General features: G+C 45.4%; 1 protein-coding gene across 3 annotated transcripts in view; it reads right to left on the bottom strand.

The window, feature by feature from the left end:
- Positions 1–23335, bottom strand: part of Tsp26A (Tetraspanin 26A) — a 67897-nt gene that overhangs the window by 33828 nt on the left and 10734 nt on the right. For all 3 annotated transcript variants that reach the window (XM_037414086.2, XM_037414085.2, XM_075879054.1), the window contains exons 3-5: positions 21829–21903; positions 14419–14517; positions 6495–6623 (exon numbers count right to left, since the gene is read on the bottom strand). In XM_037414086.2, coding sequence (XP_037269983.2) covers positions 6495–6623; positions 14419–14517; positions 21829–21903 — 303 coding nt within the window. The remainder of the gene's footprint in view (positions 1–6494; positions 6624–14418; positions 14518–21828; positions 21904–23335) is intronic.

Below are 23335 nucleotides of genomic sequence, written 5' to 3'. Positions count from 1 at the left end.
CGTCCTCTTCCACACGAAAACCACGCGAATTCATGCGGCATTAAAAAGCGGCTCAATCCCAACCTCTTCGTCCTCTTCCACACGAAAACCACGCGAATTCATGCGGCAATACCGAGCGGGAAAAGTTCAGCATCAGACCTGGCATCACACCAAGCAAATCGCGTAATAAGTGAGTCATCTAAAGCTGTCTGTCCATCACAAAGGATCAGCCTTCATTATGAGCAGTAGCCAATGCATCAATGTGTGCAGCTACACAGGCACTCAAATACCGTATAATCCGGACTATAGGTCGACCCCCCCCCCCCCCCCCCCCCGAGTTCAGGTTACTGAAAAAAAAAAAAGGGAAAACAACCCAAAACTGCCAAACGACATTTATTTGCGAATTCGGCGCACCGCACCCCGATCGTCGGAGCTCCCCTCAACTACCATCGTAACTCTTCCTATTCGTCAGACGAAGCACCACTGTCTTCTGAAGACGAGAGTTTGTCCCTGGCCGCCCCCCACAGTGTGTTGTCTTCCATGCCATACAGCGAGTTGCTTATGGAACATTTCTTAAAAGCATTTTCCACCATGGAATCTGGCAAAGAACGCCAGGCGGAAGCAGCCAGCCACAAACAGTCACAAGCTGAGGCCTCTGTAGACGGCCCATCGTGTCTGGGTTGTCACCAAACATCCACTTTTGGTATTCCAGCCACACTCGGTCTTTGATAGGCTTGTTTAGTACGTCACACGGTTGGAGGGTGGACGTCATACCACCTGGTATGACGGGGAGGTCCGTTTTTCCATTGCCCAGTGCGCGCTTCACAGCATCAGTTAAGTGACCACAAAACGCATCTAACACCAGCATGCTGCAAAGACGCAGCAGTGCACCTGGCTGATGGTTCCAGACTACTCGTATCCATTTGAGCATCATGACCTCGTCCATGTATCCCTTTTTGTTGACGCGAGCGACAACACCGGGTGGGAACACTTCCTTTGGCATTGTCTTACGTTTGAAAATGATGAAGGGCGGAAGCTTTCTACGATCTGCCATGCATGCCAGCATGACGGTGAAGCGCGAGTGCTCATTGCCAGTGGACAACATCCTCATATCCTTGGCGCCACGCTGCATGATCATGGTCGATGAAGGCATGTCAAACCACATAGGAGTCTCATCGGCATTGTCGATCTGCCCCATCATGTAGCTGTTCTGCTCCTGAAGCCGGTTCAAGAAGCCTTGAAAGTTTATAAGGTTGTCCTCGAACTCGTCTGGAAACTTCCGACAGATGGATATCCGCCACCAGAAATAAAATCCTTTGAGTCTCATGAATCGACGCACCCAAGAGTTTGGTGCACAAAACTCTTCTCTAATGAGCCCAGCTTCTCGAACGAGTTCCACAGCTTTCTTGCGTATGGTATCCACGGTTACTGGCAGCGAGCATGCATGAACTTCCCACACAAAGTTCCCTAGCGTATTCTCCAGCTGCGGATGAACCGCACTTCGCCCCCGAAATAACATTTTCCGAGGATTGCACATCTGCAGCTTCCTTTTCTGCACCCTCCAATAGCGCACGCTTTTTTCTGATACACCAAAGCGGCGCTGAGCAGCCATATTCCCATTCACTTCTGTGAACTCAACAACCTCTAGTTTAAATGCAGCTGAGTACTGCCTTCTCATACCGCTACTCATATTCAATGAACGAAAAAAAGACCACTAAAAATGAAACACAATGTCAAGCGGAGCAAGAACTTAGTACAGATCGGAGGAAATCATGAACACAAAAAAACAGACAAGAGAGAAGAAAAAAAAACAACCTGCTATTGGATTTCAATGCGAACATGGCGGTGTCCAGCTTCTCATGCACATGCAAACCAACCACATGTTGCCAGACAGTGGTGCACCGTCGGCTAGACACCGCTATGTAAAACGAGGGGCGACTTTAGCTCGTTTTATTGAAAATATCTCGACTTATATTCCAGTTTATATGGTAGGTGACCAGTAAAAGAGTGAGGGATTGTGGGATGCACCGTCTGCTACCGGCTTCCGGTTCGAGAAGACTAGACGACGGTGAACTTCTTCGCCGCAATACTCAGATTATTAATGATTCGCGCGCGGTCGCTCATTTATTTTCGTCCTGATAAACCATGGTCGGTTGTTCAGCCGTTGGTTGCTCTAACTCGAGCATGAAAGGCAAACGCATGAATCGATTGTCGTGAAACGAAGAAAGAAAAATGAGGTGGACAGCGGCTCTGAAGAGAGCCACGGCGCCAGGTAGCCTTTGAGTACGAAACGTTGAATCCAGAGTGTGCGAAAACAATTTTACCACAGATGATGTGTATTCCACACTAAAAGAACTTTACGCATGAATTTTCTGCGAATATTATATTGACAAATAAATTGTCGTGCAGGCGCGCCTAGCAAAATATTATGAGAACGCGCGGGTGAAATCTACCTGCCATACGAGATGAGTGCCGGCCATTGCACCCATATTTATAACAAAAAAAGACAAAAACGTCACTCAAGAGTAAGTTTACACGAAGCGTTGGACGAGTGCATTTAAGTTTATCTTGGTCAAACTGTGTGCCAGGACAGCACTCAAAGGAAGAAGTGCGTTAAACAAGAGCAGGGTTTTGATTATTCGGCGCCGTGCAGCACAGCTTGATCAAGATCAGCGTTTAAATAAGCATCTGGCTTCGACTAACAAATGCATATTATAGCGCGCAGAAGGAGAGAAAAAAAAAGATATCTCAATGCGCTCAATAAGTGCTGCGCTTCATGCCAACCGACCGATGATGTTGGCCGAAGCAGCGATCCAGGAAAGAACTCTTAGCACACTGTTACAGTCATCCCCATATCCAGAGATCTTTAAATATATTGATTTTTTATCTGCAATAACGTATCATACAATGAAAACTGTTTTCTGTATCGACCGATCTGCTAGCCAAACTGACAGTACCCCCGAGCAGCTTAAAAGCATTGCAGATCATTTTGGTGCGATAAAGAAGTTTCTTTACCGTTCATTGCTTTCGCAGCTTGTCATTATCAGTCACTGTTAGCAAAAACAACAAAAAACCAACTTCTAAAGCACTGACATCGCACGGAGAGGGTTTTTTTTTTTTTTTTTTTTTTACAAAGCGGTACAAAAATGCGCGCGTGCCGTTGCTAACTCACGTGGTGTGTCGAACCGGAAGCCGTCGTATCCCACAGTTTCCTGCGATTGCCCATATTATCGGTCACCTATTGTCTCACGGATAGCAGGTATTTTGCCTATATCTGAACAGCTTTGAAAAAGATATATGTAGACAGAAATTCAGAACCCTACTATTGTGAAGATGAAAGCCAGCAAGGCAGAGAATATAGTTGGTCTGCTACAGTGGACATTGCTATAATGAATTAATATATTATCGTTATTGACTTTATTGACTGAATGAAGAGAAGCTCGCATGAGGTATTCAGAGGATTGATTTGATGCCAAGCAGATATGGTTGTTCGTCAAGGCTCATACTGAGACTTTAAGAAGTGTTTAGAAGCCAGCTCGTTGGTAATGATCCATCTAGGGCAGACACTGAACACAAACAAGGATGAGCGCTGAATACACAAGGACAGCACCTGTACTTATGCATCTCCTCGTCAGCTTCATTTTTAGATGGCTCGTAATGCCTTGCACGAGTGCTGCCAGGCGTTTGTGTTCTTGCATTACAAAAGTAATACCTGCCAAAATTTTTTCTTTTATATTGCATCACTTGACTCGTGGTACTCAACAGAGACACTACACATACTCCTATTTACACAAGACAAGTAAGTTGTCTACTTATGATGCATCGCCTTACAATGATGCCTACTTATGACGCATCGCTTTACAACGATGGGTGCAGGCGAGCCAACTGCCCATTGTCTAAAAAACCGGCCGGGCTTGTCTAAAACTGGGTAGGTGGCAACCCTAAATACAGTAGACACACACACACTGCAATGTTTTAATGGAGCCAGCTAAACACGAGTTTCATGTCAAAGGTAAGTAATTTCCAAAAGCAGATGGTGCAAAAGAAATGGGCGATTTGAATTGCCAACCTACTCTCCACAGCATATAGCCTACCATAAAAACCAAAATATAGGAAGAATTAAAAAAAAACAAAGAAAAGTTGACCCTCGTCTTATATACCAGTCATTGACAGAAAAAAATGTGAAAGTCTCGCAACAATGGGCAGATGAAGTCTAAAGCGTTCATTGGCATCGTGAGCATCAGCAGCGGCGCTATTGGGCAAAGCTAGGCAAGGCCTACAATGTTCTAGCAATGCCATTTTGTCTCTGTTATCTGTTGTCAGTCTGCCGTTTCCTTTTTTTCTATTTCCTTTAGAAATTAGTGGTAGTCGATGGCAGTTTGCAATAGGTTTTAAGAACCAAAGTTATCGAGTATGTTTAAGTGTACGGCAACCTGTCGGCACAACTGGAATTTTGTGCATCGCAAAAAAGTGCCCATATTGGCGGTGCAAAAAGCAAGTGCATCACATTCTGCAGAGAAAAAAAAAACGTGGACGAACTGCAGCACACCCCGAACTGGAAACGCTGCTCACCGAATTTGTTTGGATGCTGGGAGCAAGATCGCGAGATAGGGTGCGACTCTGGGCTCACAAGGGTGCAAATCAAGGGTCGCCATCGTGGGTGCGCCAATTTATGAAGCGGAAGGGCTTTGCGCTGAGGTGGCGTACTTCAGTCTTTCCACAAATGCTGCATCAGCAACGCATTGGATGGAATAAAGGACGATGCACTCGGAACGTTACTAGCGATTGACAGATGTCATTGGACTCAAGTTCAAACAAGTCTGAGCGACAGCCCTTTGTGGCCTTCTGGCATTCAACTACACAAGACTAAAATCCAAATAAAAAGAAATGTCACCACAGCGCAGCTAGTTGTGTCCCGTATTTACCAAGGTAAGGGTGCACCACGATACTTTGAGATTTCTAAAAGTTCCTTTTTCTGGAGATTCGAAGTTTGAGGGATCATCCTATATTCCGGTCCGACCTATACTCCGGTTTTCACGATACATTATTTCATGGTCTTATAAGTAAGTTGTAACAACCAACTCCATCTGCATAATATATACAGTGCAGTCCACTTATAACGATACCACATATAACGATAAATCGGTTATAACGATGGGTCGACTTAACAGTCTCATTTTATGCATTGGGGCTATGGGGAAAAAAACCATATATAACGATATGTTATCCACCGCATATCGGATACAACGATGAAAAGTTTGCCGTGGACGGCATGTTTCATTCAGAATAATCGTAACATTTAGATTGATAAGTTCCTCTGAAACGAACTATGCCGAGACAAGACGAAAAGTTAGCGTAGGCGAGTACCTGCCGCCACTGCAGCACAGCGCCGGCAGCGCGTCCCGGCCGTTCAAAAAGCCGAGGAGAGCATCGCGAGTTGGCGCGACGCGCTACAGATGTGTCACGTTCTGCGCCTCGCCGCGCGTCGACCGCGGAGAGGCTGAGAGAATTAAAAAAAAAATGCGGAAAGCAAAGCGCCGCGCTCCGCGGCTCCCCGCCTTCTACAACGGCAAGCCGGCAAGCTACTCGTTGCTTGCCGAACGAAAGCGGGAAAGAGAGAGAAAATAAAAAAAGCGAAAAGCAAAGCGGCGCGGCGGCATCGGGGCGGGGCCTCGTTGGCATTCCGGCTGTGCATCTCTGGCTGTGCTTTCTTCCTCCCACTGCTCCCACCCCGCCGTCGGTCAGTCTCTCTTCCTCAGCGAACCCGTGATGCGTTCTTCAGAGTAAGAAATAAAGTCTTGTTTTTGACATCCTACTATCTACAATATTTATTGATTGGTGAAAATAGCGAAATGAAGCCTGGAGCTACAAAAGGTACGTCCGGCGACGATTTTTTCGCAGCAGTCCAGATATAACGATCACCGGTTATAACGATCATATTTTTAGGTTTTCTCGATATCGTTATAAGTGGACTGCACTGTACTCCCTACTACCCCAGAAAGAAAGCTGGAGCAAAGGCTTATCTATCACCCAGTCAGTCTGACCCATTCATCACACGACGCAACTGCAAATGCCTTTACGTTCGTGTTTGCTTTGACAGTCTCTCCTCAGCCAGTGCATCTATGTTGAAAAGCATGCTTGCTACGTCACATGTTCAAGCAGATGTTACGGCAGCCACATAATAACCAGTCTCATTTCAAGGAGGGAAAGCACAATAAGCAGTGTGTGTACAAGTCGACTCCTATGGGAGGAAGGGCAATCGACATTGTTACTGCCAGTCCAGCCCTACATTCAACTATGTTACAAGTAGTCCGAGCTGCAGAGTATGGTAAACCAATGAAATGGTGCAAATTTGCATGCTGTGTTTCTATAATGACTATCCTAATACGAAGGGTCTGCAGAAGTTATTGCCACAATAAGATTTACACATTCCGCAAGTTTTGACAATGCCTAAACATGCTGTGGGAGGGGGTCGGCATTTAAGCATGAATAAAGTGGATAACATTTAAACTTACATTTGGTTGTCTCTTGCAGCAGGAAAATGGAACACCACAAGCTTCACGGCTGCCTACTTCCACACTTGAACAGTTGAAGTAGATATTCATGTCCCAGTCTTTGGGACCTTCAATACCACAGCAGCCAAGCTGAACATAAAAAAAAAAAAAAACATATAGTTGAATATTCTAGCATCAGGTACACCTCCAGTGTAAGTCCCAGCTCACTCAACAAAGCAAGCCTTGACAATACGAAAATTCCCGTCATAATGCACTCTTGCACAGAACAGTGAGAAGTGCAACTTGAGGCTCACTCAACAAAGCAAGCCTTGACAATACGAAAATTCCGGTCATAATGCACTCTTGCACACAACAGAGAGAAGTGCAACTTGAGGGTAAGATTCAAAACCAAATGATAATTAAAATTTGTTTCCACGAAAACTAGAAGTTATCTTAATGCAAAGTGTTGTGACTGATAAAGAAACTGTTGACTCTAGTTGCAACCTTATCAATCTGTTACTACACAGCACATAGCAATGACACAAAGCAAAGCAGCAACGTTTATCAACATTGTTTTAAGTCTTGTGCTACATGGCTGCAGAAAATGGCATCCATTTCTGCAAAAGTAATGTCATTTGCCCTTTGTCTTTATTTCATTCACTACTTAATGTACTCCGCAGAACTTGTATGACAAACACACACTCTTGAAGCTATAGCTCATATGGTGCAATATACTTAAACCATGTCAAACAGCAACAATCGTGAAAAATATATACACAATTTTTTATATGTTTCATGTTATTTATTCCCTGTGATGGCACCAAGCTCTTATGAATTGGAACATGGATGAATGGAAAAACTTTATTTCGTCAGAAAGCAACTAAGGATGATTCCGTGTTAGATGGCCATCAACCCAAGGTTGGCGGCGACCTGTGTGGCCCACTCCACGACCTTTAACTGGACGACTGGGTCTGAGCTGGTCAACACGGCCTCCCAGTGCTCAAGAGAGGGATCACGCATAATATCCAGCGGCGGCGGCACTATGCTACATTCCCAAAGTATGTGATCATATGTTGCCACAGCCTGACACCATTTGCATTGCGGCTTAATCTCCTCCGGGTACATTTTGTTCAACACGTAAGGGTTGGAAAAAGATTGCATCTGCAGTTTTCTCCAAACGCATTCCTGCGCCTTAGTCAACCGCTTGTGCGGGGACGGATAAAACCTCCGCTCTAGTTTATAATGATTCGTTGTGTCATGAAAGGACACCAGCCCATCTCTCGCGAACCTCCCCGGAACTGGCGGAACAATTTTTGGAGCAGCAAAATTTTCATTTGGTGCACTTTGGAGCAGCAAAATTTTCCATTATGGAGCACTTTGGAGTACCTAACTTCACATCTTGGAGTACACTGAAGAAGCAAGTTGCATTTACATTCAAGGACATGAATAATTATTATGGGGCTCTAGTGAAGAGCTCAAAACATTGACTCATTGGAAATCTCACGGAGCGAATCTTAGAAGCATAAAACGTATCGCCAGGCTAGTTAGTAAGACTTTACAGCATATGGCAGTGCACACTAGATTACACGAAGAGCATTCACACGATAAGGTAATAGAGTGCTCTTGGTTTTCATTGTTGCAATAGGCACATGTCTTGTGTGAACAACACATGCGTCGCCTACTTAAGTGATTCTTTCAAATAATATCAGTTGAAGTTCAGTGCTTGTGTCGTCCCTTTCTACGCATGTTCTTTGTGCAATCTGGTGTGCGCTAGCATATGCTGTAACGCTGTAACATCATAAACGCATTCACTATTCCACTCGATGATGCAAAAACAATGGCGTAATGCAGTTCAGCATTCTGGAACTTGTAAAGAGATTACGTTTGTAGCAAATACCGTATAAACGCGTGTAAGGGCCGCACTTTTTTTTCAGGAAGTGAGGGCTGATTTTCAGGTTGCGGCCCATACACGAACTTTTTTTTTGGTGAACTAAAAACAACGTACCAGTTAGTGAAGGAAGAGCGTTTATTGCAGTATGCCGCGTGTGCGCTTAATCGTCGTCACTCGACGAGACCTCTAACTCGGAGTCCGAGATAGTGTGTTGCGGAGCACCATCATTCCACAAACAGTCATCTTCGGTGCCATTCAGGCTGTTGGATATCCCAGTGACCTTAAAACTTCGGGACACAATGTCCGTCGACACCGAGCTCCACGCCGACAATACCCAACCGAACAGTAGCAAGCGGTGCCCTCTTCAGCCGTCCGGTCGGCGTCTGCTCATGGTTGCCGGTTGCCATCCATTCCGTGTAGAGTCTTCGGAATTCAACTTTGAATGGTCGATTCACGCTCACATCCAATGGTTGCAACATTCCTGTGGGGCCGCCTGGAATCATGGCCATGTCTGTGCCGACACGGCGCAGCTGCTCCTTCATCTTATCGGTAAGGTGGCCGCGAAAATTATCCAATACTAAAAGTGAATGTTTGGCCAACAAAGCTCCCGGTCTGTTCTGCCAAACACTTTTCACCCAGTCTAGCACCAAATCATCGTTCATCCATCCCTTCTCTTGGGCTCTAACTATGATGCCCTTGGGGAAAACTTCGTTGGGAATTCTTTTCCTTTTTAAAACAACGTATGGACGTAGCTTCCGCCCGTCCGCGGTCTCACAAAGCATCACAGTGCAGCGTTGGCGCTCAGCGCCGGTGGTCCGCACGGCGACACTCTTCTTGCCTTTTACTTCGACTGTGTAGTTCTCGGGAGAGTCAAACCACACAGGAGTTTGATCAGCGTTTGCTATTTGCGACAACAAATAACTGTACTGATGGCGCAGGCTGATGACATGCTTGTGAAAACTAAGCCCTTGTCGGTATAGTCTTCTGGCAGCCGCTGGCACAGCGTGGTCCTTCGCCGAAAAGAGAGCCCCTTTCTTTTCAGAAACCTTCGCACCCAGCCAGCACTAGCCTTGAAATCCCCGGCCGGTATATTTTTCGCACGCGCCAAGGCTAATGCCTTCATGCACAGCATGTCTGTAGTGACCGCAAGACCATCGTTCCGCACCTCAGTCACATAGCGGAGCAACTCCTCTTCCAAATCAGGATACTTGCACTGTTTTCCTCGGAAAGCGCGCTTTTTCATGTTGGTGTTCTGCAAAGCTTTCTTCTGGGCGTACCAACGACGAACACACTTCTCGTCAACGTCGAATTTTCTGCCGGCGGCCCGTTTCCCGTGCTCGAGGGCAAACTCGATCACCTTCAACTTATAGCCAGCTGTATAGCTATTCAGCTGCTTGCCCATCGTGCCAAAACGTAAACGTCCCGCAGAAAACTAGTTAGAGTCCCAGAGTCATTCAACGGTGCGCAAAACTCGAGCACATGGCAGGCTGAACAGCACAATGACCGAACAACGCACAAATACCAAAGTTGGTGATGCTAATGCCGATATGGATAGCGCGTTTGTTTAGAAGTGTCAGAAGTTAAAGATAAAATCCCACTTTAACCTTTAGTTGGCGGGTGTATGAACACTACTGAAAAAAGTTAAAATTTTTAGCCAACTTCATGAACATATTAGCATGAAGAAAACCAACAAATTATTCTAATGCTGTACTATATGGTGACGATGAGAACTGCGTTCTCTAGCGCCATCTACTGATAACGCCTAGTAGCTCACACACGCGCGCACATTTTGAATACGCATGGGTCAAGGAAAGTGCAGATGCGGCCCTTACACACAACTTTTTTTTAATATGTGCTTCTTAAAAACGGGATGCGGCCCTTACACGCGTGTATACGGGAAACAGAATGGTGCTTCAATAAAATCATGCTTCATGAAATAATTCTAAATACACCTATGTGGTTATCAGCAGACATGGTAGACAAACGATGCAGTGTACAACAATGCCTCAACGCTAAAGACACGTAATGTCCCAAATGCAATCCCTCAGGATGACTCCAAGGGGAAATTGCATAGTTTACTATCGATTTTTTTTTTTTGCTGGGCCTAACATGACGTCACTTGACTAGCCTCATAAAGCCAACCTCCTCCAACACTACCTGCCTTCTCTCCGAGGCCTCTCTCTGCTGCAGCAAGAGCATTCTCGCAATGGTTTCAGATCATTTGCACATGCGCCGGGTTGCCCCCACAGAAATGGAGATACACTTCAACCGAGCTTTCACAAATGTGTCAGAAAAATGCGTTCCTAATGGACTACATAGTTTAACAAATGTGGCTTTCCTTGTGCAGCAAGGTTGTATAGACCTACTCCTTGTTTCTAAACATGGTAGGCGCCGAGTGACGTCACAGCATGTTGGCTTCACCCAATCGTCCCAGCTAAAAGCGCACCACCACCATGTATGATCACGTGACAACTAGCCCAGCAGGTGCACAAGCTCGATCGTAGTCTCGATGACCAAGTGACACCTTTGGTTCACGCGAGTATAACGATATCGTTTTGACGTGTCCGAGACTTTTGCAGTTACATCAACAATGGCAACAATTGCGCGCGCGAAGTGCTTTGAGGTAAACATGCTCGATATGCAACCATGGCTTATTTTAAAAAATGCAAAATTTCACGGCTTATTTTAAAGGGGTGGTGCCACCAAATTCGTGGCTTGTGTGTTCTTTGCTGTAAGTGTTTCCTTCAGCTCCAGCAAGCATGATACATGCACCAAGATATGCGTATTTTGACTAAATAATTTAATATTGCTCTACTAGTGAGGACTAATTTTGGTTTCAGTTTCGCGACGCCGAGTTGGGCATTGATGTAGATACATAGGTGGCTTGGTCACGTGACCACACAAGGCCGTGACGTACATCGTGCTGAGTTTCGTCTGCTCCCACACACACTTGCCACACATGCGCCAGCAAAGCAAATACGCTGACAGCTAGCTGTAGTAGCATGAAGGTAGTGGCAAGGCAAAAGGCAGACAAAAGAAAACAAAGCGTTTATATTTACAACTTATGTACAGGACGTGGACGAGAAAGACGCCCGACGCTATATGCACCGGCCTTTCATAGGCGCAGAGACTCTGAAGGAGGAGGGAGGCAGCCCCGCTGTTCGGCGCGCGCGTCTCTGACGGATGCTTCGGTTGTCTGTGAAGGACGCATCGAGTGTCTCTTCGAAAGCAACCAGTGTCTTTCATGGATGCACACAGTGTCTCTTCAAGAGAGACCAGCACGCTCATAACAGCAGGCTCGTTTCGAAGATGGCGAAGGTCACTCACGTCACTACAAAGCTGGTGCGATGTCATGACAACTGTTCTTGCTTCTCCTATTCCAAAACGTCAGCGTTGCTACGCAAGCTATGGGACTAGATCGCGAGAGTGAGCATTCAGCTGCACTTTTAGAAGTGAATTAAAATATATTCTGTGCGTTTCTTGTGTCCGACCCTTCGTGTGGAGAGTCCTTGCATACAGAGGAAACCCACAACAGACTTGGGAAAGCCTCGAAACTTGGTGGCACCACCTCTGCAACGCCTGTGAAAGCTACCGTACTTACTCGAATCTAACGCGCACCTTTTTTCCGGTTAAGCGAGTTCATAAATCGCATGCGCGTTAGAATCGAGTACGAACAAAAAAATTACGGTCAATCTATTGCCATCGGCAAATCCAAAATGGCCGCCCCCTACGTGCGTCGGCATGGCGCGTCGGCCATTTCTGCCTATGTGTTTCCCATGTGCGGCACTTCGTACATGTGCTGAGGAGTTCGTCATCTAGTAGTGCATTAGAATCGACGGCGTGGAAGGGCCGACTCCCAAAACTCGAGTGCACCATGATGCCGCTTTTAAAAGAAAAGTCATCGCGTGTGCAGAAACGGACGGAAATCGGGCCGCATCGTGGTCGTTCGGAGTTCCCGAAACGTGCGTGCGGGACCGGCGGAAACAAAAGCAGAAGATTGTGGACAAGAAGATTGTGGACAGCAAAGCTTCACGCAAAGGCTTCTGTGGACCACAGCAGGGTCGGTTTCCGCAAATTAAAGAGCTGCTCGGCAAGTATGTGCTTGAGCAGCGAGCTGCACAGCAGCCCGTGACGACAAAACTGCTCCAAGTGCGGGCTACGCAATTAGTCTTAGAAAAAGGTCTAATGCGTAGCCAGTTTAAAGCGAGCAGATGCTGGCTAACTAACTTTATGAAGAGGAAAGACTTTTTCCTCCGAAGGAGAACATGCATATGCGAAAAGTTTTGCGGAGGAGTACGATGAAAAGCTTCACAGTTTTCAGAGGTTCGTCCTAAACTTGCGGCGCAACAACGGCTACCTGCTTGGGCAAATCGGGAATGCCGATCAGACGCCTCTTTACTTTGACATGCCTGGCACCACAACCGTCGAGGAGAAGGGGGCAAAGCAAGCTCGCGTGCTGACATCGGTCCACAGTAAAACTACAGTGACGGCAATGCTCTGTTACACGTCAGATGGGCACGAGCTTCGCCCGTACCTTATATTTAAATGGAAGACGCTCCCGAAAGGAGTCGTTTTTTCGAGTGGTGTGATCGTGCGGGCCAGCGAGAAAAATGGGTGTGCGATGCAATTGATGTCTTACATTTTTGTTTTTTTTTTCGCGGTGGAAATCGGGTGCGCGTTACAATCGAGGGTGCGGTAGAATCGAGTAAATACGGTAATGATTTTTTCTGGGTAAGCTGCTCTAAAACATAACTGATGAAGTGGCGTCCAAGGAGAGTTTTCGTGTTTCATAGCTTCGGCTGATCTGCAACGTCAAGAGAAAACTGGGGGGGGGGGGGGGGGGGAACCTAGCCCATCTTTCTTGTGCCTTCCCTCGCAAATAACCGTTCGTCGGTACACCATTTTTTTTTAAGCACGGCGACAAACAGCACACACACCAGCGAACACACAGCACAAACTGCGGTAGGGGTGGTGGCTTTTGCCTACCACACGAAACCAAATGCCCGATGACAACACCACCGCAGTTTCGTGATGCATGTCCGATGGAATTCATTATATGGCTAGGGCATTCTGTCTGAATACCAAAATTGCCCTTATGCCCTCTAGAAAGCACGTGTAAAAAGGCCCTTGACAATGAAGATTCATGGATGAAGTATCTTTCGAGGAAAAGCGTCTGGGCATTTCCACCGTTCACGTGCCCTTCTGTGAGTCGCTGCAGAGAGTGCATTTCGCCGTTGAGCCGACTTGCACAAGAAAAGCTGCGTCGGCACCAAGCATAGGATTGATCGTGGATTACATGGGAGGCACGCACAATCACTGACCATTCAGTGCAATAATTCTATGCACTATACAAGGTTGCGATTTTGGCAGCCCTGACAACAAGCTGCACATCTTCTGACGCGCCAGTGTCTCTATTGCCAATGATAGATAACCCCCAAAAATCAGAGACTGGCACAGTTTGGCGCAATTTCCGTTGATACTATAAGGATGGCGCAGTAAATCTGATTTGGCGCACTTTGACGCAGGAGTAGAATTACTGTATTCCACAGCTGTAACTGGCTAAATTCAGTGATGCAATGCAATGGCTTTGATACAATACTGAACACATCGCTTCTGGGCTTCAGATTCAACATGTGATGGCTGCAGTTGCTATTCTATCTGCAGTCTTATAATATACAGCAACTCAAGCTAATAATTTGATAGCTTGCTTATTTCTAAATTGTACTAGCCTTCGATGCACATTACATAAGTAAAGAATGCATGTTTTATTTTTACCCTAAGAATGCATCTTTCAGGAGTTGCTGTTAATGACATCAGGACAAATGACATTTGAACATGTGGCAGCTGCACCAAAAGAAACCTTTAGGAACATAGCCTTCAAAACTGAATGTAGTTTGTTGTGCCCATGTGGCATGGATATAAGTCAAAATAGTCTTAAACTGCAAAGACGAGGTCAGTATTATTGTACATGGCACAGACAAATTTTCCTTAGGTGCTTGATCATCCAAGAGACGTCTGAATGTAACTTATCCTTTAAGTGATGCTTGAACGTACCCATTGTTCCTGAATCCAGTCAATCAAGTTTTGACGGTCAGGGTCATCTCTGTAAAACACAATGAAAGCTTGGAAGCCATTGGTAGCCTGAGACTTGATCTGCAATATTGAAATGTATTTACAGTCAGACACTCTCCCCAATGCTCACGATTCATTGATCTGAGATATGAATAATAAAGCCAAGCCATGAATGCTGCTTAAAAAAAAAAAAGATGGAATATCACTGGCACTGGTCCACCTAAAACACACTTTATTCTGCAGTAGAGATTTCTGTTGTGCTTTCTTGTTGAGAGAGCAAAAGTCGGTCAATTTTAAATCAACTCCCTCTGCAGTAGATACCCGACTCCCTTAGCTACCAAAGGCTGAATTCAGCTGGTTCCTTCTGCACTATGGGAGTGCGGCTATCAGCAGCGTGCTTTTTCATATAAATGACTACACGTGCTACTGTGCTGAGCAAACCCTTAGAGTCAAGTATCACTCAATGAAACAGTAAATATTTACAGGGCATCAAAGCAAAATAAATATAGCCTCAGTTTCCAATCGAGTTCAACATGCTTCTATTTGTTCCAGTTCAAGTCTTGTAAGAAGCAATAAAGCTCTATATTATTTCCTATACTCTAACAGCATACAACACAGCTCAAAACATCGCATGAACTGCTGTAAACAATTACTGAAAGAATGCCAAGCTTAATAAAAATCTCTGTTGAAGCATTGCATATTTTTATTTGATTTACTTACAGAAATACTGCAGGCCACATGGCCTGAAGCAGTGGGAATACAACAGCTTTAAGACATTGCACAAGATTGATTTACCACCATATGGAAACCACCATATGATTATGAGAGACACCGTAGAAGAGCGCTCCAAAAATTTCGACTACCCGGGGTTCTTTAACGTGCACCCAAATCTGAGCACATGGGCATCAGCATTTTCGCCTCTTTCGACATTGCACAAGAGATGTAGAACAGGGAATAATACTAAGAGAATCCGAAAGAAAAAATGAAGGTAATAGGGGTGGCACAAAGGCAACACAAATGAATGAGTGTAAATACAGTACAAGTTAAACAAATCATCAAGTGAATGAAATAGAGCCAATTCTAATAAGTAAACTGGAAAAAGAAACTGTTAGAAAGTAACCTAGAAGAACGCACTTGACGACGCAAAGGACAATAGTTGGTCAGGTGACAGGTTAATCTAATCTATAATTGTTTGCACAAAAAAATGACGATTTAAACACATTTGTTCTGGCAAAATAAGGAGTTATAGAAAGCGTGCGAGTGTGACGAGTGTGCCTTAATGTAAGGCAGGTATGGTGCTGGGTAGAGCCCGAGCTTCTGATTAAGCAAGGAGTACAAAAACTTCAAATTCTAATCCTTGCACTGGGACTGCAATGAAAAAAAACCTGAGGAGATCCTATAAATGATAAATGTTCTAGCTTTTAGCTTGTACGTACACTTCTTTAGTTACAGCGTTACCGGATGCAGGATAAAATCTGCACATGCAGATTCTATTCTGTATCCAATAACACGGTAACGTAAAGGACAGGACGCAAGCCTTTACGAAATGTAAACTACCCGCTGGATAGGTTTTATGCTTGCAGCCCTATCCCATAAATCCATCTTTGTTCGTAGGAACCTGTAATATCCACAATGTTGAGACCCCAGCCGTCAAGTAAAAATAAGCTGAAGTGCAGCGATTACATTGTTTCAGCCGAATTACTAAAGCTAGAATGGTCTAGAACATCAAAGCTGTAAACGTGTGCGCCCCCAACAGGCTGAATAGGTGGCGCTGTTAAGTGAGGCCAAATAAAGTTCCTAAAAAAAAAATTAGCACCAACCACGCCCTTTTGACTCTCTCAGGAGCTACAGCAGCACCCCTACAGGGTCCAGCAGGAAACTACAGACACAGGCATACCCTTTCCCGACGCACAGGGGAGGGTAGGCCGGTTTTATCATGGAAGCAAAAGAAATTGCACGATCGAAGACAGACAGCATGGTGCTTGCACTGCCAAGGCTACCAAGCATGGAGGAGAGGAGGAGCCTGCACACTGACAAAAATGACTACCTTAGTAGTTACTTCTAGGGACTTTGGGGCCAAAATTATCCAGGCAATAACAAAATTGTTATTGCAGAAACATCAGGCATTCTTCTTCGACTGGTGTAAAAACCGCACAGCAGCATTATTACGAATGAATTACCTTTCTAATCATCTTCACCTCAAAAACATTATGTGTTCATGACTGCGGTTGTATGAAGTGTCGCAAAATGTTGAAACTATCGTTGCAGTAACCTTCACCCTTTTGCGCATAGGAGGATACTGTACAGGTAAAAAAAAAAAAATCTCACGATTTTGCTGCAGCAGTATTTCAGTTCTATCCGAGAAGGGCGTTGGCGGATAGAACTGTAATTCAGCAGTAATTCAGTTCACGAGAAGGGCGTTGGCGGGTGTCCTATCAGACATCGACGAGTGGAATTGTGTCCTACTAGTCTTTTTCACGATATTAAACTGCCGCTTGCACTCTGCGTTGCTGTGTGGTATCGACCGAATGGCAAGCATCACTTCTGTGATCCGACTGAACTTCGGCAACTCGTCTGGGCCCTTCAGTTGCGATATAGCTGCCCACTGGACGTCTGCCCTTTCTTTATTCAATATGTCTGTAGCGATAGTGGGAGCTCAAGCTTTGCGAACTCCATTTCTAGAGCGTCAAAAGTTTCGGTAAGGCTCTCCTGGATCCGGTGTGGCAGCATGGCTGGAAACTTCGCCACACAAAAAAGAACATTTCTGAAAGAAATGGAATCGGTAGGAGAATTCCACTCCTCCAGCGGGAGCACATTTTCTTGCTCCGCGGCCGAAAATCTGCATTCCGCTGGTAGATTCAGAGCAAGTTCGTGTGTTCCACTGGCTGATTAGTTGCAACTCACTCCGTGACGGAGTGTTCCGCGTGCTCTGTCTTGCAGAGACGGATTTCGCCGGAATTCCGAGAATGCGTTGCCGTCATTTCCGGCACAGTCGGGCGGCGCTGTTGCCTGCAGCTGCCTTGAGCGGTTTTTTTTTTTTCTTTCTTGAGGCAGTGCCCTCCGCACGGGTTTACATTTCTAAAATGGCATTGTTTGATACTGCTAGACGTGCTGCTGTTGGTTTGCTTTGAGCGACAGTGAGAGCACTAGTAGCAGCAGGGAGGACGAGCTGCACGTGCTTTCCCGCCGTGCGCATAGCCTAGTCTGGACAAAGATAATTGGCCATTGCGAGGAAGTTTTCAGGACTGGTTTAGCGACGTATGTGTAAACAACTTCTGGCGCGACTTCAGGCAAAGCATTCACGTGTTCCACTCACAGATCTGGCTTGGCGCAATCCGAGTGCTCGCTCCAAGATTTCGGCGGCCGCTACGGATCTACCAGTGGAATTCGCCATATGATCTTTAGACTAGCAACCTCAGCGTTATTCAGAGCTGCATCTTCTAGAGAAAACTTGAGACGAATGTAGTCGCAAGCTGTGATAAAGTAATTTCGCACAGAAGTGTAAACTCGTGCTTCTCTTGTGACTTGAGGTTTCAAATCAAAGAATCGGTTGCTTGGCCAATGACCAATTATCAATCTTTTGATTTGCTCTGCTTTTGTAGTTAACACTTAGCAAGTTTGTTTGCTGCTTAATTACAGAGGCTTTCACGAACTTTGTCATAATGTCTTCGAGCATACCAAGCAGGTGCGAGCACAACACATGTATTTGGGGTGCCTGCGCATGCAAACATCGGTTTACTTTCTCAAAAATGGTGATGGTGTTGAGCAAAAATAAACAGTATGCTCTGTTGAGTTATGTAGCGCCCGTCCATGCATTCTTTTACACTGTTCTTGGGCTTCTTTGCCACCGGCTGCACACGGTCTGAGGTACTCTTCCTCTTTGAGTTGACGCTAGCATCTTTTTCTTTGACTTGTGCTCGAGTACCATCTACCTTTGGGATGCTGTAGCACTCAAGGAAAGAAGGTCTTTTGGTGTCTTTCTTTGCCTCAGTCAGAAAAAACCTTAACAGCGGCGCCCAAAGTAAAGCAGCCTTGTAAGACATTTCCGAAGTGAGAGCCACCTGGCTGGGACGTGCTTCAACATTTTTGCACTTCTTGTCATGCATGTTTTAAAACTCTCGAAGAGAATTTTTCTCTTCACGCTTCTTTCCAGATAGTATAAGATATTCGCAAGAATTTCATCTGCCTTTGAAGAAGGGCAAATGCTGCCTTCTCAGCAGCAAGATTGACAAGATGGCACGGACATCTGATTCTCGTGAAGTTCTGATAACACTGCAGCCACTCCATTCTTCTTTCCAAGCATAACGTTGGCATTATCCGAGCAAAGCACTACACAGCGTGTGTGAATCGAGGCTAGCCCGCCACCTTTGCGCGGGCTTTGCCGCCTATTTCCGACGTTCTTATGTTCCGACATGACTCCCCTTTTCCGCTGTCTGTCGTGCTGGGAGAACGGGGAGCGACGTCTAACCCCTCTCACCCACTAGCGGATGTTGACTGTGGCGCCGTGCACAGAGTCTCTGTGGACGTTTCGCGCATGCGACGGGAGTGAGAGAGAAGCTCTCCGGGACGACAAGGGGTAAGCACGCATTTCTTTCCCGCCCGTCATCTCCCTTTGTTTCAGGCTCATTCGGACTTCCCTAACGGCGCCTTGCACCCACGGCAAACGCTTACCTATTGTCGCCTCCCTTCCGAACGCTAGGCCGAAAAGTGGTGCGGTGTCATAATACGTGGCCAGGCTACGCCGACCTGTATCTCTCTGAAGCCAACGCAAGCGCCTCTGCCCTCGCTCGAGCAACCGAGCCCTTTGTCCCGGTGTCCCTGTGAATCACCTTTGCCAACGAAGACATGTTTGCAACACCCCTGTGCAGTACTTCTCACCCGCGGCGTGGATAAGCCCATTTGCTTTTCCGCCGCGCCTTTGTAACAGGCTCTGTACTGCGTTTTTGGTGTTGCCGCAGACAATTAAGTGTTGTGACCTTGAGCAGTACCGTGTTCTCTCCACGGCGATGATTAACGCGTGCCCTGAGGCTGGCTAAGACCGAACCCCCGCTAGTGGCCGTAACCCTTCGGGATACATGTACACTACACTGGCGCCCAATGCGGTATCAAAAGCTGTAAGCTTTTGACTGCTCTGGGCGAGTCATTTCGCCTGTGCGATTAGGGCTCGTCGCAACATGCCTGCTTCGTGGCATTTTTGTCCGCTGACCCTTTAAGACGGATGCCACGCTGCACAAAAAGGCTAATGCCTCTATCGACGGGCACCCTTTTTGCACCCGTCCGTGTATTCACCCGCCTCTTGTGGTGAACACACTACTGATGTGGTAGCTGACACGCTATCTCGTGCCCCCTGTTTTCTGCCGAGGACCTTGATCCAGGTGCGACAGCAGCTCTCAGTGCCTTCGCACATGCAAGCATCGGGGCTGAAACAGCGGCAAAAAGGGGGAGTCCACATGCGGTCGACCTTGGCTGCTACGCAGGCAAGCGGCGCACCATGTAGCGGCTGAGCAGGGAAGCTTTCCAAAGGCCACAGTGCCAAGAGCGAACCCATGACGCCCAGAGCGAACCCATGGGCGCGATACCAGACTGCACCCTTTGGAAGAATGGGAATCGCTTTCGGTAGCGAAGAGCTACTGAAGGCTCAGCAAGGTGATCCGTTTCAAGTCTCGGAAAGACGGAGCGCCGTTACGCTGCTTGCTCTACAGCGTAACGCGGTAAATGCGAACTACATCTTATTCCAGCGTGAAATGAGGACGAGGTAGGGTCTTTTTTGTACCCCACAATCTTCTCTGTAGTGTATTATCAAACGTAAACATTCTGCAGTAGTCTGTCTGGCACGAAAACTGGTTCCCAGACGGGACGGGGCATTTGATGGCTGCATAAATGGCCGACTGCCCTTTTCCTACATCAGGAAACCAAGAATTTCGATGAAAAGATGCGGCAACACAGGAAACGACCTCTGTTAGTTAAACAACGAATGAACGGTGTAAAGTGGCACAGCATTGCGAGCAGTGTGACCACCATCGCTTCCTGGAATATTTCAACTTAAACAGCCAGAAAAAGCATCAGCCATTCCACGGGGTCACTGCCCTCCCTCTACTACAATGGAGTTCTCTCTCTCGCTCTCTTTTTTAATCAATGTGCGTGACCCCCCAAAACTGCACAGCCATGTTCGATTTCGCTGCTCCTACTCGGCAGGCGGCCTGTTCTGGCACTATTTCTGCATGTCAAAAACGTACATTGAACCATGCTACCAAAAAAAAAAAGAGAATCCTTTTTACTACATGGCCAGACAACTTTGCTCAAGTGGCCAGACAAAGCAATGAACGCGCGGGGCAAAACTGAATTTCAGGGAGAGTTTCCTATGACACGTACAACCAAGACAAAAGTTCCAAATCCGGGAGTCTCCCGGGTAATCTGGGAGCCTTGGCAGGTATGCTAATATTGACTTTAGTGTATGGGTTTCATATCATGGAAGTGTATTCAAGCTTTGGCCAGATCAGGCATTCATAACCCAGACGTTTAAAACGTGGTGGTGAATTTTTAAGCTTATGTCGCATAAAACAAAGTTTACGAAGAGCAGCAGAACATGTGTTACCAATATAAGTGGTCCCAACTTAGTTATTTGTTAGAGTGACACCGAGGTACTTATACAGTAGACTCTCAGTAAACGAAACCTGAAGGGACCGGGAAAATATGTTCCATTTAACAGGAGTTCCGTTTACTGAGAGGTGAACATGGATGTAGAAAAGAAGCCCGAAACCAAACATTGCAGAGGCAATATATCCATTTAAGCAGTAGTTCCGCTTAACAGATTTCCATTTACTGAGAGTCTACTGTATTTGCAAACTTCAGTCAAGAGTTCATGACCTATGAAATATGAAAGTTGAAGTCTTTTTGTGACACGAAGAAATATACTGTTATCAGAGTCGAGCTTCATGACCCATTCATAACACCATGCAAGGATTTTATGGATAATAATATATATTATTTGGGGTTTTATGTCCCAAAACCATGATTTTTTCATGAAAGACGTTGTAGTGGAGGGCTCCAGAAATTTTGACCATCTGGTGTGCTTAAAAACATGCACCGATATCACACAGTACACGAGCCTCTACCATTTCACCTCGATCGAAATGCAACCGCCGCAGCTGGGATTGAACCCGCAATCTTTGGGTCAGCAGCCGCGCACCGTAGCCTGTTCCCACAAGGCGAACAAAGATTTTATTGAAGACTACATTAAGCATGAATTGATTGTTGGAGAAATGAATATTGTATAATACACAATCATCTGTACATTAGCCCATATTTTTTGGTCATGAATAACTGAAACTAAGTCATTTATGTAAATATAAGTCCATCGCCAGTTTTTTCAAGAGAAGAACGAACACTTACCCAATCCTTAAAGATGAATCCCAAAATGCCTGCCGTCATCTCCAACAGTAACAAGATCGCTAAAAATATGGCGTACTGAAAAAGCCCAAACAACAGTTTGAAGTAGTTGTTACCATGATCAGGTTGCAGACATCACTACTCTAGAACATGGTGCATGGCCAAAAGAAAATTCTTATTAAAGCAGCCAAAAGACAAATCGGTGGCTGTATAAACAAGAAGCCTCATAGGTGCTTGTATATCAAAGGGTGAACACATATATAACGAAAACTGAAAACATGGTAAAACAAGTTACAGTGAAAAAAATCTCTCTTCACAGATAACTTTTCTTTTAACTCTTTCCAGCAGGGTGGTCACAGCAGGTAACCACCTTTCCTTCATTTTTTTCCCCCTTTAAACACGTGAGCCCCGCGTGTCGGATTTTTAATGGCATATAATACAAAACATTTGGCAGTCTGACAGAGATGACCTACTTCGTCTGGGCATCAATGCGAAATGTGACGTTCGTTTTGTTCCGGCTACCATCATCCTCAAGGCAGGCTAGACAGTAGACCCGAGATATATTTACAGATATACAAATACGTGCGGTTCCTACTATGTTGACAGTGCATAAAAATATGTTGTATAAGTTGCTGACGGTAAGAGTTATAGAAATGATCAGCTGTACCTTCACTGAAAGTGACCAGTACACCCATACTGCATCGCCTCACGTGTTTTGAACCAAAATTGCAATTTTTTTTTTGTTTCTTGCGAGAAAATTATTTTATGCAAAAGATTTCTATATTTTTTTCATAAAACTCTGTTTAACGCCAAAAATGGAGCTCTGTGCATGAAAGAGTAAAATAAATCCAGAAGCGAGGTAACATATAGCTGGAGCAAGCCTCCAAGCACTACTATACCATTTCTCCCTTAGTTCAGTCAGGTTGGCAAATAAAATTAAGAAATTCAGACATAAAATAGAATAAGCTTGCACAAGATAGGAAAAATTACATATCAATAGAAGTAGCCCACGGATGATATTGCTAAATGTTTTACAGAGTATTCTCTGTTGTGATCTTGTGATGGCAATGACACTATTTCTGCTGGTAGGCTATTTTTAACACCGCAAATGCGGTTTTGACCTCACATTCAATTTTAGTGCACAAACAATTTTCGGAACTATTTTACCTGAACTCCTCATGCACAGTACAGCCTAGCCACAACTAGAGATGGAAGTGCAAGAACCATGGGTGTTTGTTTTGCACTTTCATCCTGCACCCCTGCCTATCTCTCAGTAAACTAATTCCTGCTAGATGGAACATACCAATATAGTAGACTCGCAATAGTTCAAACTCTGATGGTTTATATTTTTGGTCAATTTTTTGGTTGGCTCTATATTCTTTTAATGTATTTAAAAACCTCTTAATTCAAACTCCATCATTCGGTTAATTCATGCTTTTTGCAAGTCTATACCAGAAAATATCAGGTGCTTTCCCACTACTTTTTAAAAATTTGTGCACTTGTATATTCC

This window comes from Rhipicephalus microplus, chromosome X (genome assembly GCF_043290135.1).
Source record: "Rhipicephalus microplus isolate Deutch F79 chromosome X, USDA_Rmic, whole genome shotgun sequence".
Classification (NCBI taxonomy): Eukaryota; Metazoa; Arthropoda; class Arachnida; order Ixodida; family Ixodidae; genus Rhipicephalus; species Rhipicephalus microplus.
The sequence above is the reverse complement of the archived record's forward strand: the minus strand, read 5'-3'. Positions and strand labels throughout refer to the sequence as shown.